Here is a 17,168-nt window from a genome sequence, read left to right as displayed (position 1 = left end):
GTTCAGTGGCACAATCACAGCTCACAGCAGTTTCAAACTCATGGGCTCAAGTGATCCTCCTGCCTAAGCCTCCTGAGTAACTTGGACTACGGGCATACACCACCACACCTGGCTAATTTTTTGAGTTTTTGTAGAGATGAGGTCTTGCTATGCTACCTTAGCTGGTCTTAAACTCCTGGGCTAAAACAGTCCTCCTGCTTCAGCCTTCTGAAGTGGTAGGATTACAGGCATGAGCCACCAAACCCGGCCTCTTCTGTATTTTTGAAGGATACCTTTGCTTGCAGTTTTCTCTGTCAGCACTTTGAATATATTATCCAAATAGCTCTGACCTGTAAGTTTTCTGCTGAGAAATCTACTGCCATCTGATAGGAGTTTCCTTATATGTGACTTGAAGATTGTCTTTTGCTGTTTTTTTGAATTTATTTAACTTTTGACAGTTTAACCATAATGTACCTTGAAGAAGACAATTTTGGATTAAATTTATCTGGGGATCTTTGAGCTTCCTGTATATAAATGTCTCTCACTAGACCTGGGAAATTTTCAGCTATTATTTTTTTTAATGGGTTTTCTGTGCCCTTTGTATATCTCTTCTGCTGGAATACCACAATTTGCTTTATTGTGTCCCAAATGTCACATAGGCTTTCTTCATTCTTTTTTTCATCATTTTCTGACTTTGTTATTTATTTTTTAGTTTTTAATTGTTTGTAGGATGGGGTCTTGCTATGTTGCCCAGACTGGTCTTGAGCTCCTGGTCTCAAGCAAGTCTCCCGCCTCAACCTCCCAAAGTGGTGGGATTACAAGTAAGCCACCTCACCCAGCCTCTGACTGTGTTATTTCAAAAGACCTGATTTCAAGTACAGAAATTCTTTCTTCAGCTTTATCTTAGCTGTTGTTAAAGACCCCAATTGTATTTTTTAATTTCATTCATTGTATTCTTCAGTTCCATGATATTTGGCTACTTTCTATGGTATCTATTTCTTTGTTGAATTTCTCATTCAGATCATGAATTGTTTTTCTGATTATTTTGTATTATTTATCTGTGTTCTTTTGCATCTTACTGAGCTTCTTTAATATAATGGTTTTTGAATTCTTTTTCAGGCTTTTCGCAGATTATTTTTTGTTGGAATTTGTTGCTGGAGAATTATTGTTTCTTTGGAAGTGTCATTTGTCTTTCTTTTTTATGTTTCTTATATTCTTATGCTGATATCTTTGCACCTGACGTAACAGTTGCTTCTTTCAATTTTTGAATAGACTTTCATAGGGAAAGGCTTGTTTCTATGTATAGCTATCTATGATGTTGGTTGGGCCAGGCACTTTTTAGCTTTGATTCTGGTTGTGTACAGTAGAATTGTCTCCATGTGATTTCTTTGGCTATAATCAGCTCAATGGTGTTTCAGTTCCTCAGTAGCTAAGACTATGGTTGTTAGTGGAGGCTGTGATGAGGCTGTGCTGGGCATGGGAATACTAGCCAAGCTGGTTCTCAGGCCCCAGTGGTGGCAGCAGCAGGCCAAGTATGCCTGTCCTTGGGCCCCCAGGGGGCATATGCAGGCACTGGTGTTAGCAAGTACAGACTGGCTGATCTTTGGGCCGCCAGGTGGCTTGCCCAGATGCTAGCAGTGGCCATGATGTGCTGGACAGATCCTCAGGCATGTATGGGGTTGGCAATGGCAATAGCAGTGACAGGTCAGCCCTCAACTTCCCAGGGAGTATGTGAGAGATACTAGTGGTGATAGCGGCAATCTGGGCAGGCCCATCTTCAGACACTATTGGTGGTGGATAGGGTGGGTCAGTCCCCAGGTTCATGGATAGTGTGCAGGTGCTGGCAGGCTGAGCAGGCTTGTCCTTAGAGCCCCAGGAGGAATGCATGGATGTAGTTAGTGGCAGGTGAAACAGGTTGATCCCTAGGCTCTGATAATGCACATGAGCACTGGTGGACATGGTACCAGGTTGGGCAGGCCTGTTCTCAGGGTCTTGAGGTTGCATGTGAGCATAGGCTGTGGTGGTCAGAACTACTCAATGCCCCGGCTCTGGATAATGTGTGTAGCTACCAGCAGGCTGGGAAGGCCTGTCCTCAGGCCCGTAAAGGTTATACAGGGCTCCTGTGGCAGCAGGCGGGGCAACTCATGAGGGACTTTTAAAAATTGGATTTTGCTCTTTCCAGATTGACAATCAGTAGTTTAGGCCATTGGTGTTGCTCTCCTCCTTAAATTTCTGTTCATTTTTGATGTTGTATAAATCCAGTTATTGTCTTTCATCTAGCTAGTAGTTAAACTCCTAAAATTCTGGCTTTCTTAACTCTCTTGAGTAAAATAAGCATTTAGTGCCTCCCAATTATGACACTTTCTAAATTCAAAGCAGGGGCGATACATGTGTGTAAGTTATCAATCTCAGAGTCTTATGAGAAAACTTGGCATGGGAAACTTCTAACACAAAAGAGCATGTGATAGTAAATGAAGTTGCTATGCCAGTTAACTGCCATGGATGCCCACGCATATTCATTCATTCATATTCAGCACATAATTAATGTGCATATTTGTTTATGCCTGTGGATCCTTAAAAATCTATTAGAAGGGACAGTTAATAATTACATCTAATATTTTACCATGGAATATAATAGTACTCAGAATACAAGAAACAGATCAATGTTTCCCAGGAGGCTTTATGAAGGAGATGACATTCTGAGAGAGGGGAATGTTTTATGGAGGTGGAGGCATTTGAGATGAGCTAGATTTTGACCAATAGAGAAAAGTTAAAGAAGGAATGAGCATGGATATAAAAATAAGAATGCAGAGGACACACTCTGAAAACAAATGGTCTGTTTGGGCAAAGTGTAGGAACAAGTTGGAGTGTAGACCAGGCCTAATGCCTATATGGAGGCTGGCCCTAGAGCCTGGAGGACTATACATGCCAGGTGAGACACGCAGACTTCACATCATTTATGCTGATACTGGTGCCATTTCCTTTGGCACTCACATCTTTGCCATTTCTTTGGCACTCACATGTAAGTTGTGTTTTTGCATGCCTCTTGCAGTTATAGTGGCCTAAGGACTTTTTGTTTCTCGTCACTTTAATTTACCCTGCTTAAAATTTCTTTTGCGAAATGTCATTTAAAAAATTATGCAAGGCCAGATGTGGTGGCTTAATGCCTATAATCCCAGCTCTTTGGGAGGCAGAGTTGTGAGAATTGCTTGAGCCTCAAAGATTGAGACCAGCCTAGGCAACATAGGGAGACCTCGTCTCTACAAAAAATAAAAAATTAACTGGACATGGTGGCATGTGCCTGTAGTCCCAGCTACTCAGGAGACTGAGGTGGAAAAATTGCCTGAGCCCAGGAAGTTGAGGTTGTGGTGAGCTGTGATCCTACCACTGCACTCCAGCCCGGGTGACAGTGTGAGATTCCAACTTAAAACAACAATAGCAACAACAACAAAAACATTTAAGAAGTTCATGCTTGTTGTAGAAAATAGAAGAAAAAGTATAAAGAAAATAAAAATCATTCATAATTCTACCACCCTAACACCGTAACATGACCACTGTTAACATTTATATTTAAATTAAAAAAAATTCTTCCTTGGCTGGGCTTGGTGGCTCAGCCTGTAATCCCAGCACTTTGAGAGGCTGAGGTAAGTGGGTTGCCTGAGCCCACGGGCTTTGAGACCAGCCCGGGCAACTTGGCAAGACCTCGTCTCTACAATAAATCAAAAAATAGCCGGGCGTGGTAGCAAATGCCTGTAGTTCCTGCTACTTGGAAGGCTGAGGTCAACGCTGGGGTGACTGTGAGCATGTGTGCCACTGTACTCCAGCCTGGGCAATGGAGTGAGACTCCAACTCAAAAAAAAAAAAAAGTGTTGTTATACATACTGATTTTTTTCATCTAACACATTTTAAATATTTCCCTATGGCAGAAGAGTTTCTTTGAACACATAGCATACTATTGCAGGAATATGTTTGAAATCATTTAGCTGTCTTCCTGCTACTGAACAGGTTGATTCTTCTACTTTTTTCCTATACTAAGTTAAGTCTTGTGCATGGGCAGTAGCCCCCACTTCTCCCACTGAGGACTCTTTTAAGCACTTTGTGAATAATCTCGTGTAATCCTCAAAATAGCTCTAGGAGGTCAATGTACTGTGCATTTCTCTGTTTGACAGATGAGGAAAGCACAGAGAGGTTAAGCAACTAGAACAAGCAAATTAATAGGAAATGGCAGAGATTTTTATTTTTAAAATCTTTGTCTGCTTTGGGACAACTGGATCCAAAAAAAATAAGTTGTAAGCTATAGATATATATTAGGAAATTGTTTTTGAAAGTAGTGATTCTTCTTGGATTTCTACAAAGATTCTAGTGTTCCTGTGGGAATAAGTTTGTGGCCTAGTCAGCAGTTACATACTGGTGGCTATTTTCTGGAGGTCTTTGGTATAAGGGTGACTAATTGACTGGGAAAGTATTGCTGAGAAGCAGCTGTTTCAGTACCTTCCTACAGAGACTAAAGTCACTGTGAAAATGTAGTTCTGGGTTCTGCCTGCATTGCTTCATGTGGTTAGTCGTGAGTTGCGTTTATACAGCTTTGTTGCTGTGGGCTCTGCTTTTACTTCTGGAGTCAGTGCGTTTTTATCAATTAAATATCTGACCCACACTGGCATCCCCTCCTTTATCTAATTTAGTTGGGTAGCAACTCTAATGAGTATCAAGGTGTCAGTTGATGATTCTTTGGCAGAATTAAAGCCTTTATATCTCTGGGCAAAACTAACACTGAAAGCTCTATTCCTGTATCCTTTGAGAGTTTGATACCTACTTTCCTTGATATCGTCCCTTAATAAAACACAGTAGAAATGAAACCTCTAGGACAGAGGGGACTTGTTCCTTTTTACAAAAAATGACTTCTCTGAGAATCCTGTCCTATACCACATGGTCAAAATTACCATACTATAGGATGGTATGCCTGTGTCCATATACACTTCATCTCCATACCTAATGGTGCTGCTGAGCAGAAGGAAAGGAATGCTGTTTGTGGAATGAGTTCATTGCCACGTATCTAAACCCTGGGAGGGAGGCAGCATATGCTTGAATAAGGCTTATCAAACCCTTTCTTGTATGATGGCTGGTAAAGAATTGTAAGATAAAAACTTTCAGGGGACATTTTGAAAGCTGGGGTAGTAGTGGAGAGGGATGTTGAGAGTCACAGTATACATGGTGGGTCATCTGAGGGGCTGGTCCAAAGTCCATGGTAAACAGAGGGCTGGAGGCAGGCGGGAGAAGGCACCTGAGACAGTCTTCGTTTCCTTATTATTTGCTCCTCCTAAGAGAGTCTCTACCCCGCACCCCCCAACCCCAGAAAGGAAGAAGGGAGACTTTTGAATTCAATGTGAGGATTTCCCTGTCATTTCTTTTCTTTTTGGTAATGTTCTGTTTTGTCACAGTAAGAAATCTCTTTATGTTTGCAAAGGATTAGCTGTGGACCCTGCTTCTGGAGCAAAACTCAGACAACGATTTAGTAAATCTTCTAAAAAAGATTAACTCCAAGAGGCCAGGTAAGAAAAACAAAAACAAAAACATCTTATCTGGCTGTTGCTGATCATCTAATTGCAAGATACAGTTAATGACCTTTAAGAGAATGGATCTATAACTGAAAACTAAAGAGAACTCAGGTGAACTCTGAGTTGGGTTAACAAAATATATGTTCTTGAAACTTACTCTTCTTTTAAACATACAGTTTGAAAAGGATATTAAGTTTCTCATTAATGACTCAATAAGAAAAGAAAATGATCCTCACTTTTGACCTGGAAGGCTACTGCCTCATCCCTTTTTTTAAATTTTTTAATTTTTGAGTTGGAGTCTCATTCCATCACCCAGGCTGGAGTGCCATGGCATGCTCATGGCCACACCAGCGTCGACTTGCTGGGCTCCAGCGATCCTTCCGCCTCAGCCTTCCAAGTAGCTGGAACTACAGGCACGCACTACCATGCCCGATTGATTTTTGATTTATTGTAGAGACAAGGCCTCACCAAGTTTCCCGGGCTGGTCTCAAACTCGCAGGCTCAGGTAGTCCACTCGCCTCTGCCTCCCAAAGTGTTAGGATTATAGGCTGAGCCACCGAACCCAGCCTCATCCCTTTTTCTAAACATATTCCCCCCAAAAAGGATAGCCCTGAGATGGTGAATTGTTTATAAAACAATCCAAAAATATAGTGACCTATGTTATTTAACATTCTCAATGTGGAAACAATGAAGTTCTAAAGTAAATGTGTTTTCTTTCTGCTTTCAGACAGGCTCCCTGGAATGTATCAGCCTGGATGGTTGTAGATCCAGGAAGGCCACGTGAGGGGATGCAACGGTAGATACGATGTCCGTTTAACACCCATGATGCTTCTCAAGCTTCACATTTTTATTTACTCCCTTTGAAATGTTCAAAACCATTAAACATATCCACCTGTATGGTAATACATGACTTAAAGATTTACTTGGAGTTTTTTTTTAATTGGACATTTAATAGATTTTGAAAGATAATGTTGCTTTGGTATTAGTCCCTTTTAGTAGAATAGTCATTGGAGTGCTAGCACTATTTAATTGCAAAGAAAATCATTAAAAATATTAACTAAGCTGGGCTCGGTGGCTCAGCCTATAATCCTGCACCTTCGGGAGGCTGAGGTGAGTGGATTACCTGAGCCCGCGGGTTCGAGACCCGCCTGGGCAACTTGGTGAGACCTCATCTCCACAATAAATCAAAAATTAGCCGGGCTGGTAGCGTGCGCCTGTAGTTCCAGCTACTTGGAAGGCTGATGCGGAAGGATCGCCGGAGCCCAGCAGATCGAGGCTGTAGTGGCCGGGAGCAGCCACTGCACTCCAGTCTGGGTGACAGAGTGAGACTCTATCTCAAAAAAAAAAAAATGAACTAACTTCATTTTATATAATAGCTGTGAAATGACAGTTTTGATATTGGCATATTAAACTGTAATGAGTTCCAATGCCTATTGTAAATGTTCGTCTATATTACCACATAGAACTGTCTCACATAAACAGTCACACAGACTTGGGGGAGACACTGAAGTGAACGGAAAAGGTTAGCAAGTCCTCCTATCCTGTGGAAGAATGCTCTAAGTTTCCTCCCATCACTTATTTATGATGGCCGAAGGGGAAGTCATTTGTTCATTTCTTTACCATTGGTTTATTCAGCTCTGGTGTGAGATAATTCAACTATTCCTTCTCTTTGGGTCAATACATTTTTTTTTGTAGGGGCATTTAAACTTATCTCATGTTTTTTAACCTAAGAACTTTTTCTTAAACACCAAAAATTTTAATTAGGAAAATAATGCCAATTTTTTCTGTCTAAATTTAAGTAGGAGAATCCCAGTTTACCCTTGCTTGTAGTGTAGCAAACACATCTGAAATTCTTATGATCTGTATTTTGGGGACAAATGCCAAATGCTGCGTTTTGTGCTCAGGAAGGTCAAGTATGTATTTTCGAATTGATGGGAGACAATATTAAGCCATGCGGAAGTGTTTGTGGAAGCTTCTGTAAGTAGATATTGGGAGGATTTAGCTGAGGTGAACACTACTTTCTCACCTCTTCCTGGGAGATTGCCTTCCCTGGGACAGGGAAAAAGGAGGTATGGGAACCAACTGAGGCATCTCAGGGCAGTGGACTGCTACTGACGGAGTAACCTGTATCACTTCGTCCTCCCCACTGGTTCAGTTTTAGTTAAGGACCCCAGTCTGTCTGATGGCTGGATCTCATAGTTTAAGCTTCACTGTCAGTTCCACATGCTACAGGCCAGCCCTGGGAAGCTGTTTGTCTCTTATGGTCATCAGTGTCATTAAGCACTGTGGGCCAGGGTTTCACATTTGGCCAATAAACTTCTTGGATGGGCAAGTGAATTCAAGGCTTCCCTTTCTCTGCTACCTCCACCCCATTTAGAGGTAAACAAAAATAAGCCTGTCAGATTTAAGGGTCATAATACTTTCTGAAGAAATCTCAATAAGGAATATGTAAACTTCTCATTTGTATTAGAAATTAATGGTAAACACCATTGTAAAACAAGATCATGGTAGCTCAGGGCAGACTAAACTCAAGTAGCTAGTATATTAGAAATAAATTACATCACATTGTAGAAAGATTTAGAATGTTACACAGTTTTAGAAGATCTTAGCGCTGTGAATTTAACTGAAGCATGTAAGCTTCTACCTTAAATCACAATTGTTTTACTCAGGGAAAAAAAGGTAAAGTTTCTAAGAGATGCTGAGTAGAGGTCAGAATGGTAGTTTCTGTGGAGGAAGTAATGGCCAGGAGGGGGCAGGAGGGAGCCGACTAAGGAGCTAGAAATGTTTTCTATCTTGATCTGAGTTTATGTAGTTCATGTCAAAGGTGTAGCTATACAAGAAATTAATCAAGCCGTATTGCAAGATTTGAAAACTTTATTATATGTAAGATATATGTTTATGGAAAAGAAAGCCTCTAAAAACAAAAGACAAAGAAGCTTTAAAAAAAGGTTAGGTTTTACATTTTTAAAACTCATTAATAAGACACCAAATTCAAGAGAGATTATAGTTACAGTGTAAAATGTAATCCTCTCTGAATAAAAGCTAATGACTTAAACTGATGAATTACAAATGCATTTACTGGTGATTAAAAACAATACTTAGGAACTTAAGCAGCTTGAGTAGTAGTTTAAGCTAGACAGAGCAAAGAAAAGTCTTGTTTAATATATATATATATTTAATTCCAGTAATATTTTCTTAAATTCCTGTTAAAAATATAATCAATATTAAAGTCAGCAAAATGTCTTTGACTGACGCCTGGATTATTTTACCACTTAACCTGGTTACACAGTGATTTTTTTTTTTTTCTGTCAGATGTAACTGACAACCAGTTTAGTCTTTAAGATAAATGAAGTGATAACTCACATTGCAGCATCTTGTGGAAAATATTCAAACTACATTTAAAATGTTTTTTTAAAATGGAGAAATCTATTACTCCACAAGAAATTGTTTATGTAAAACTATAGGTTGGCTATGGTAACAGTAACTAAACTACATCCAACCCTGAAGGTAGAAAAATCCCTGAAAAGAAATACACAGCCTAGTTATAGCATACCATATAAAGGTTATTTTCTTATTTAAAAAATTCTCCCAATCTGGAGAAATCCAAACCTTTCCATAGTTCCCTTCCTAGGCAGTGCCACATAAAATTATTTAGTTAACATTATTATGATCATGGCTTACAATTAAATTCCATATGACAAACATATATAGCAGCCGTCATTTTGGATGTTGGTTATGACAATATTTGCAGTTTGATTAAAGAACACACGTTCATTAAATTTGGTACAAAGCATGAACACTCAGGACAGATTGGCACAATACATGCAGTTCGAGAATTCTCTTATCTCAAGCCAGCCATCATTGAATAAGCCATATTCCCAGTTCTGTTTTCTAAATCTTTGCTTGTATTATAACTGACGTTTAAAATGCTTCTAAAACATCTTCCAGCATACGAAAAATACGCTTTAAAAACCATTTATCTGAATGCATGATGGAAATGAGGCAGGATAGCAGAGCCAGTGCCAGCTGTGAAAACATGGGGGATGGGGGGCAGGGGGAGCTGGCCCAGGCTCATGGTGCCCATGGCGAGTGGGGGTTCCTGCTGCTGCTGCCCCAGACAGCTCAACCTATGAGGCAAGGATTCCCCAGGCCCCAGGGTGAGAGTGCTATTCCCAAAGGCATTCTGGGCAGCAGGAGGGGGCAGCTGCCAGAAGCCCAACAGGGGGGACAGGTCCAGAGAGGCAGGTATCGTTAGGTTCACAGCATCTGCAGGTAGCTCCTTGGGCAGGCTTACTTTACCAGCGCTTCCCTTAGCCAGATCAAAACCTGGGTTGAGCTTGTGAGGTGACTGAGGCTCTTGCAGAGGCAAGTCCTCAAACAAACTGATATTGCAAAAACCTTTAGTATCTGCTTTGAGGGGCAGGCTTGCAAGTGGGGAGTATGAGGTAGAAGTGGTGTACTTGTGGTTGGGGAAGGGTGGAGGAGGGGAGCCAGGGGACACTGAGGGATGGAGGGAGGCGAGGGCCTCTGGCAGCGGCTGTATAGGCTGGGCGGCTTGTTCTGGGGCGCTGAGGGCAAGGCTGTGGACCTCAGCTGGCAAGCTACTTGCGAGCCCGGTCTGGGCAGAAGCCCCTAAAGGGAAAGGAGACAAGGCAGCGGCCTTCAGTTGGAACGAAGGCGAGATGGTGTGAAAGGTGCTCAGAAGGTCTCCGGTCTGCAAACTCTCCTTCATCAGCTCCTGTGAGTGTGTCTTCTTGGTATGCCGAGTGAGGTGGTCCTTGCGCCCGAATCTCTGAGCACAGAACTGGCACAGGAAGTCCTTGCATCCTGTGTGGACCACCAGGTGGCGGCGCACGTCCTTCCGGGTGTAGAAGCATCTTTCACAGTGGTCGCACTGGTGCTTCTTCTCCTTGGTTCCACTAGGCGGCTTTTCTTCTGCATGGGCTTTGAGGTGGTCCAGCAGCACCTCGGTGCTCCCTAGCTCCAGGGCACAGACCCCACAGGTGAGGTCCCCACTGCTGGCCGCATGGAGGGCCAGGTGCCTCTTGTAGCCCAGCATGGTGTTGTATTTCTTCCCACACTCCTCACACCCAAAGGCCATTTTGTTGGGGTCGTGGGTCTGGAGGTGGTTCTTCAGATGGTCTTTCCGGTTGAATGTCTTCTCACAGTGAGCACACTGGTGAGATTTCTGGGGAGAATGGGTAGCCATGTGCCTAGGGGCAGAAGAATACATTTCACAATAGAGAGTTGTTTTAAGAGCTGGAGAAAGGTATAGAAACCATTATTATAGCTGTTTACTGTAGGCTTTGGCATAATTTTTGTTTTAAAAATACTTTTCTGTATTTTCTAAGTACATAAAATTTTATAATTAAAATAAGCACTACTAAGGGATAATGCAATTTTTACACCTATAAAAAGTTTTGGAGTGCAGTGACACACTCATAACTCACCACAGCTTCTACCTCCTGGGCTCAGGTGATCCTTCCACCTTAGCCTCCCAAGTAGCTGGCTTTCCAGGCATGTACCACCATCCCTGGCTAATTTTTAAATTTTTTTTATAGAGACAAGGTGTCACTGTGTTGCTCAGGCTAGTCTCAAATTCCCGGGCTCAAGCAATCCTCCCACCTTGGTTTCCTCAAGTGCTGGGATTATAGGCATGAGCCACCGTGCCCAGCCAAGAGAACATATTTTCTTAATGTACACAGATTTCTAAACAAAGTATACAAAAGTATTTAAAAATATGTAATTATGAAAAATATTTTCCAGAAAGGGGTTAAATGGGGGAATTTCCAAAAATGACCCAATTTGCCTTCTACACAGATTATATAGCCCCAGTTTTAGCCTATTGTTCCCATTACAATTTCTGATTTCTTTTGATTGAGATATATGATTCTTGACAGCCTCCTAAAAAGTCTATCTTTAACCTCAAAAAAAGTGTCTAATTGGACCCACAATGTCAGCCCTGCCTGTACTCTGAGCCTTAGCCTTGAGCCTCTTGTGAGATCTTCACACCAAGGCTTGGTTTCCTCCATTCAACACTCTCCTATTGGCATCATCTCAGATGTGTGGCCCCGTCTCGTCTCCATCTCTTTAAGTTTTCTTTCTTAGACACCTTCAACCCACTTCCTGGAGGTCACTGGAAACTTCATTGGCAAAATTCTTAAGTACTTTTCTCTAGAAAAGCTGCTAGCTACTCCTAACAACATTGATAAGTTTTTCTGCAATGGCAGCTTCAGAGACAAACCATACTCATCCTAGTCTATCTGGAATTTCAAAACAGCTATTTATGTTTGTGCGTGTAAAACACAGATTCGTTCTGGAAAGCCATCACAACACAATTCCATTTCTTCTGTAATTCCACTGCATCCTAAAACCTAAAGTCTACATCGGTTTTTAAAAATTCAATGATAATGTGAACTATGAGGATGCCAAGTGAATACTGATGAGAATAAACGCCGTTGTGTAAAAAAACAAAAAACTCAATGATATAAGGAAACCCTGAGTTTGTTATCCTTAGACTTAAAAAAGAGTTCATTTTAATAATGAAAATACCAAACACCATGTGTTAATATTTCTTATAAAACAGAATCCTTCATTTTATTCAACATCAGCTGCATCATGTCCCCTATGGCAGTCACCTTGTCTATGTGCTTTGTCCTTAGAAGCTAAAGCTTATCCTACTGACAACTGAAATGCAATTGTATCCTGTGAGCTCTGAAGGTAGGTACAAAAGAATTTCTAACAATACAGTCTATAAAAAAGACAGGATCTCTTGAAGAAGGTACGTACAAGTCAAAATTCTACCTAATTACACCTTTCACCAACGCATATCCTATGCTGTTCATTTCTGATCCCTATGTAGAGGTAGAATCCATAAAAGGTCTAACAGTAGCTGTTTAGAAGACAGTGGTAGTCTCTTCTAAGAGGCAGAATGCAAGCCAGTTCACAAACTATAAAGCTGATCTGAATCAAACTGTAATTTTCTTAAAAATAAAGTAAAACCTCATACATCCTTCCTCTCCCCCTTCAAAAAAAGGAGCCTGCTCTGTGCAACCCTTCCCTTTCCTCCAGGACCCACAGTCTGGCACGCACACGATGCGGTGGGTGCTGCACGACCGGGACAGTGCTGAGGGACAGGAAGCAATACATCAGGCCCTTCCGAAGTCTGAAATGATGCTGCTGTCTCCAGGTTCTGAATATACTCGGAGAGAGTTCTTAGAGCATGAGAGTGGGCAAATAGCCAAGCTGTTCTATAAGATATCCACAAACATATCACAGGATTACATATGAAGGGGGGGCTGGCTTACAAATGTGGTGTTTGAGCCATTTTTCTATTCGGTGCAGTACAGATGAACAGGTCCTTGAGGCTTTGTTCTGGGTCTTCTATTCTTGCCTCTCCCCCTTATTTTTCTTTGTGGGGGATTTTAATCTGATTTAATGTCATTTATCACCCATGGGTAGATCAATACCAGGTTATAACTCTGCGCCTGGCATTCCGACCTGCTCTTTCTTATCCTACACCTGTACTACCTATGAGTTGGGCACAGGTTGACACACTAGGACTTGAGCAAGACCATGAACAAGATGACCACCTTTCAAATTTCACCAGCTTCCATGCTTCCAAATTTGACCCTTTCCCTTACCTGGCATCAAGTTCTTCCCCTTTTAATTTATCCCTTACTTATTACTCATGTAATAGTCCCAGTCTAGAACATTCTCATAGCTGAAATTATTTCGACAACTCGTTTCCTTCCTTTAATTCTATTCTTACCTCACAACCCATGAAACCACTAGTTTTATTATGTCCTAGAGCTAGCATCCAATACTACTATCTTTAGGTGTCATCTGGATCATGTCAATGATCTCAGAATTCTTCAGGGGTGACTATCCATATTAGGAATTCCAACCCTGCCAGATCATCTTTCCCTACCATTTGCCATCTCCACCTAAGTGGTTTCATTACCTGATGTACATAATGAGACCCACATTCTCCTTTCTGCAATAGTGAGTCAGTTGTTTTCTCCTTCAGCCTCTGCTTATAAAGTGGAGATTATGTTGCAACTCATGGGAAATTGAACAAAATGCTGACCTATCAAATTTTTTTTAAAGCAAAATCTAAAGCATCCTGCCATCTTGCATGCTTTTACTACTTGACTGGAACACAGCTTCAGGTCAGAGAGGCAAGAAATGTTGGGGGCTGTGGCAGGAAAAGCAGTTCTCGCATCAAATACGCTGCTTCCCTTTTTGTCTCCTTTCACACCCTTAACTGAACAAGTCACTTCCTTTGCTCAGAACTACCACCTCCTATATTGCTTAAGACACCTTCTATGGTGTAGTTTATCACAGTACAGTTGTCCCTCAATATATGAGGGGGATTGACTGGTTCCAGGATGCTCCTCTCATGCCCAAACCTATGCATATTCAAGTCCTGCAGTTGGCCTTCCAGAACTCACATATACAAAAAACCATAGCAGATTTTGGGTTTCACATCCTGCGAATACTGTATTTTCTACCATCTGATTTGGTTGAAAAAATTTTCAGGTGTAAGTGGACCTGCACAATTTAAACCCACGTGTTCAAGGGTTACCTGTAATCCCAACTAATTCTTCTTTCCCAAATATTTATATCCTATGTGTGCTTCAGTCTATGTGTGCACATTCAAGTACCCTCACTGAGGCTCAACTGCAGTCAATGCTGCTTTCAGTACTTGGGTAAGGATGCACCAGCGTGCATGTAGAAAGCTTGATGCCAGCAGGGAAGCTTTGCAACCAAGTTGGTGCACACGACAGGTGCTCAGTACTCCAATTTATAACAACTAGGGAGAGGCCTATGTACAGAAGGCATTTGAATTTTAAAATGCCTACACATTTATGGCATATTTAAAAAACCAATGTATTATTATTACATTAGCTATAACAATGGTGTTCCTAAGGACCAGAAACATCATTTATATCATCTTTTCAACTCTTTCAAGTGCCTTCCTCCAGGGGCACGCCAAGATTCAATACTGGGATCTATGTTAATACACTCAGATGGAGAGTCTCGCTGAATTCTGACCCTCTTCTATGCATTTACATGTGAGTAGCCTGAAAGTTGAAACTTTAAAGTCTGTTTCATGAAGATGAGAGGCCAACAGCACATCTCCTTTAGCCAAATACCAAAAACAGTGCTTGTGGAAGGGAGTTCTGCACGTGTGGCTCCGAGGCTACATAGACACAACATACACAGTGTTCATCACAAGTCAGACTGTCATGCGGCCCAGCCACTCCAGGTAGATTTAGTCTTTCCTATGACATTACCAAGATCCTGTGGAGGCAGAAACACATATCATGTACTCATTTCCCTCGTGGAAGTGAGTAATAGACACTCAAGAAATAATTTAGATTAAACACATATTTTAAAAAAAGAATGTCTGCTAAAAAATGGTTTTTATCCTTGCTTGTATCATGGATGCCTTTAAAAACCTAATTAAATGCACATACTCAGCAACTGTGTGCCCAACTGAACTCCACTTATGAGGGTGACTTTTCAACCAAGGCTGAGAAATGGCGCCAAAAGCTCCCACTCAGAGCTGCTGTCTCTTCCTGTTTCACTCTCAGGACCTGACAAGCCCTCTGCATTTCATTCCTGGACTCTCACAACAGGCTTCAAATCGGCCTACCTCCATCTTCTTCAAGTCACCACCAGAGTCCTCTTTCTAGCGCCCTAATCAAATCACATGACTTCACTACTCAGACTCACTGGAATGAAACAACCCCTCTCAGACCACGGTGGGCGAGGCCTGCTACGTGCTGCTTCCTTTTTGCCAACTTTCAGCCTCACTCGCGTGCTTGCTCCTCCTCGAGTGCCACCCTCTGTATGTGGGCACTCTGAGGCCAAGGCTTGTGACTTTCCCAGAAGCGGCTCTCTGCCCACCTCCTCTTCCATTCTTTGTGCCACAGCTAAAGACTGTCACCTTCTGAGAATCCTTCTCAGTTTTCATCAAGCAGTGAAGAACAGCGTCTTCCACCTGCGTGGCTCTGTCAGCGCTCTGAGGCTGATTTTCACTGTGTCTGCCTACCTCCCAGCCGTGGGTCTTTTCTTCTCTCTGTTCTTGGGCCTGGTATAGCATAGGCACATAAGACATCTGCTGAAAGAATGAACTGACACTGCCCAGCAAAACTGTCACATAAAGCCTCAGGGACCACTGGATACAGCTTTAAAGAATCCCTAAAAGGCTGAAGTGCATTCACATCTCGTGTCCCTTCCCCCTTGCAGTGTGTGGTCTGGGGGCTAGAAAACCCACGAAAGGTTCGAAGTGCATACCTTTTCTATAGTCTCTCACCTCATCAGTTTATATCTGGAAACAAAGGCTTTGCCACAGTCAGGCTGCAAGCACTTGTAGGGCCGCTCCCTGGAGTGGGAATAATTGTGGATCGTGAACTTCTCCAGGGTGAGGAACGTCTTGCCACATAATTGGCAGGGGAACGTGGCCATGGGCTTTGCTTCTCACACCTTCCTTTTCAGATGTACCGACCAAATGCTGTGCCATTAAGCACAAATAAAGATGGTGCTGGGCACATCTGCAGAATCACTGCAGCTGAACTCCCGGCCTGGGGAGAGCCTGCATCATGGCCTCTCAGTTACCAGGAACTTTGCTTCCCGCTTTCCCACATCCCAGTTTAAACGCAGTCTCAAGCTGGGGGGAGAAAGTCTGAGGCACAGATGAGATTCAGGAGCAGAAAAGGAATCTGCATCCCTCTAGCTGGGGCATGTCCTGCGTCACCGGGTTGTCTGTGGAGAGAAGAGGAACAATTTTCTTGCATCAGCCAATTAGAAACAATGCTTTTCCTCCCCTTCCACTTCAGAATCAACTACCAGGATTCAACATGTCCCTTTAAACGACTCTGGCAATCCCCACCCTCCTAGAGTGCTGTGAGAGTCCTGCATATAAATGCCCCCAATCTGTGCACCTCAGAGTGGTGAGGAATTGCACACACAGTCAGTTCTGGTGGCCCATGGAGCCCACTTTCTCTTGAGATAAGGATAGCTCTTTCCACAGATGCGGTACCATCTATGCCAAGTCATCATTTCACAACGGTGTGAAGCTCAGTGACCAATTCAAAGGAAAAAACTCCCTCAATGAGTTCCAGTGTTTACTGGTATGTAAACAAAAATCCCCTCACTTATTCAACCATGGGCTTTACTTCTTTACTCACTGTTAGATGATGTAAGTTGTTTATGACACCTGTTTCAACTTTCAGAGGATAAGATGAAATAATCTGTATACATCTAAATTAATTTGTTTGTCAGATTACTATGCAGAAGGACTGATTAAACAAAAGGTGAGTAAAGCTCATGTAGCTGCACTGACATGGAGAGGGGAGAAAATACTACCCTGGAACAAAACTGATGGCTCAGGCCCCATGGGAATGTGCAGGCACCGTCCTCTAGTAAACTGTTCTGCTAATCTCTTCCCCCGCTTTTGTTTTTGTTTATGGGGACATTTCCTCATTCCCAGCCACACCCGAGGGCCGATCCAACCCCCTGGTGGTAGGGCACTTCTAGGAGGTAGGCCTGCTGCCTCCTCAAGCACAACTTACTGCAAACCCAAATCCTTATCACCCTTCCAACCCAGCCAGAGTCATCTGAAAC

General features: G+C 42.3%; 2 protein-coding genes across 17 annotated transcripts in view; one reads left to right on the top strand and one right to left on the bottom strand.

Moving 5' to 3' along the window:
* The window catches only part of ZC2HC1B (zinc finger C2HC-type containing 1B), a 56,672-nt gene extending 50,228 nt beyond the window's left edge, over positions 1–6,444 (top strand). Inside the window, exons 7-8 of the mRNA XM_021709747.1 lie at positions 5,444–5,528; positions 6,262–6,444. Of these exons, the coding sequence (XP_021565422.1) occupies positions 5,444–5,514 (71 nt within the window). The 3' untranslated portion in view covers positions 5,515–5,528; positions 6,262–6,444. The remainder of the gene's footprint in view (positions 1–5,443; positions 5,529–6,261) is intronic.
* A 1,946-nt stretch (positions 6,445–8,390) lies between these two features.
* Positions 8,391–17,168, bottom strand: part of PLAGL1 (PLAG1 like zinc finger 1) — a 166,570-nt gene continuing 157,792 nt past the window's right edge. For 11 of the 16 annotated variants that reach the window (XM_021709744.1, XM_008052524.1, XM_008052522.2 and 8 more), the window contains one exon: positions 8,391–10,747. In XM_021709744.1, the coding sequence (XP_021565419.1) occupies positions 9,511–10,743 (1,233 nt within the window). In that variant the 5' untranslated portion in view covers positions 10,744–10,747 and the 3' untranslated portion in view covers positions 8,391–9,510. Of the gene's footprint in view, positions 10,748–15,858; positions 16,308–17,168 lie in introns of all 16 variants that reach the window. The other 5 variants (XM_008052520.1, XM_008052519.1, XM_008052521.1 and 2 more) reach the window with 1 other exon arrangement.

This window comes from Carlito syrichta, unplaced genomic scaffold (assembly GCF_000164805.1).
Source record: "Carlito syrichta isolate Samal-C Ts95f unplaced genomic scaffold, Tarsius_syrichta-2.0.1 Scaffold279568, whole genome shotgun sequence".
Taxonomy (NCBI): domain Eukaryota; kingdom Metazoa; phylum Chordata; class Mammalia; order Primates; family Tarsiidae; genus Carlito; species Carlito syrichta.
The sequence above is the reverse complement of the archived record's forward strand: the minus strand, read 5'-3'. Positions and strand labels throughout refer to the sequence as shown.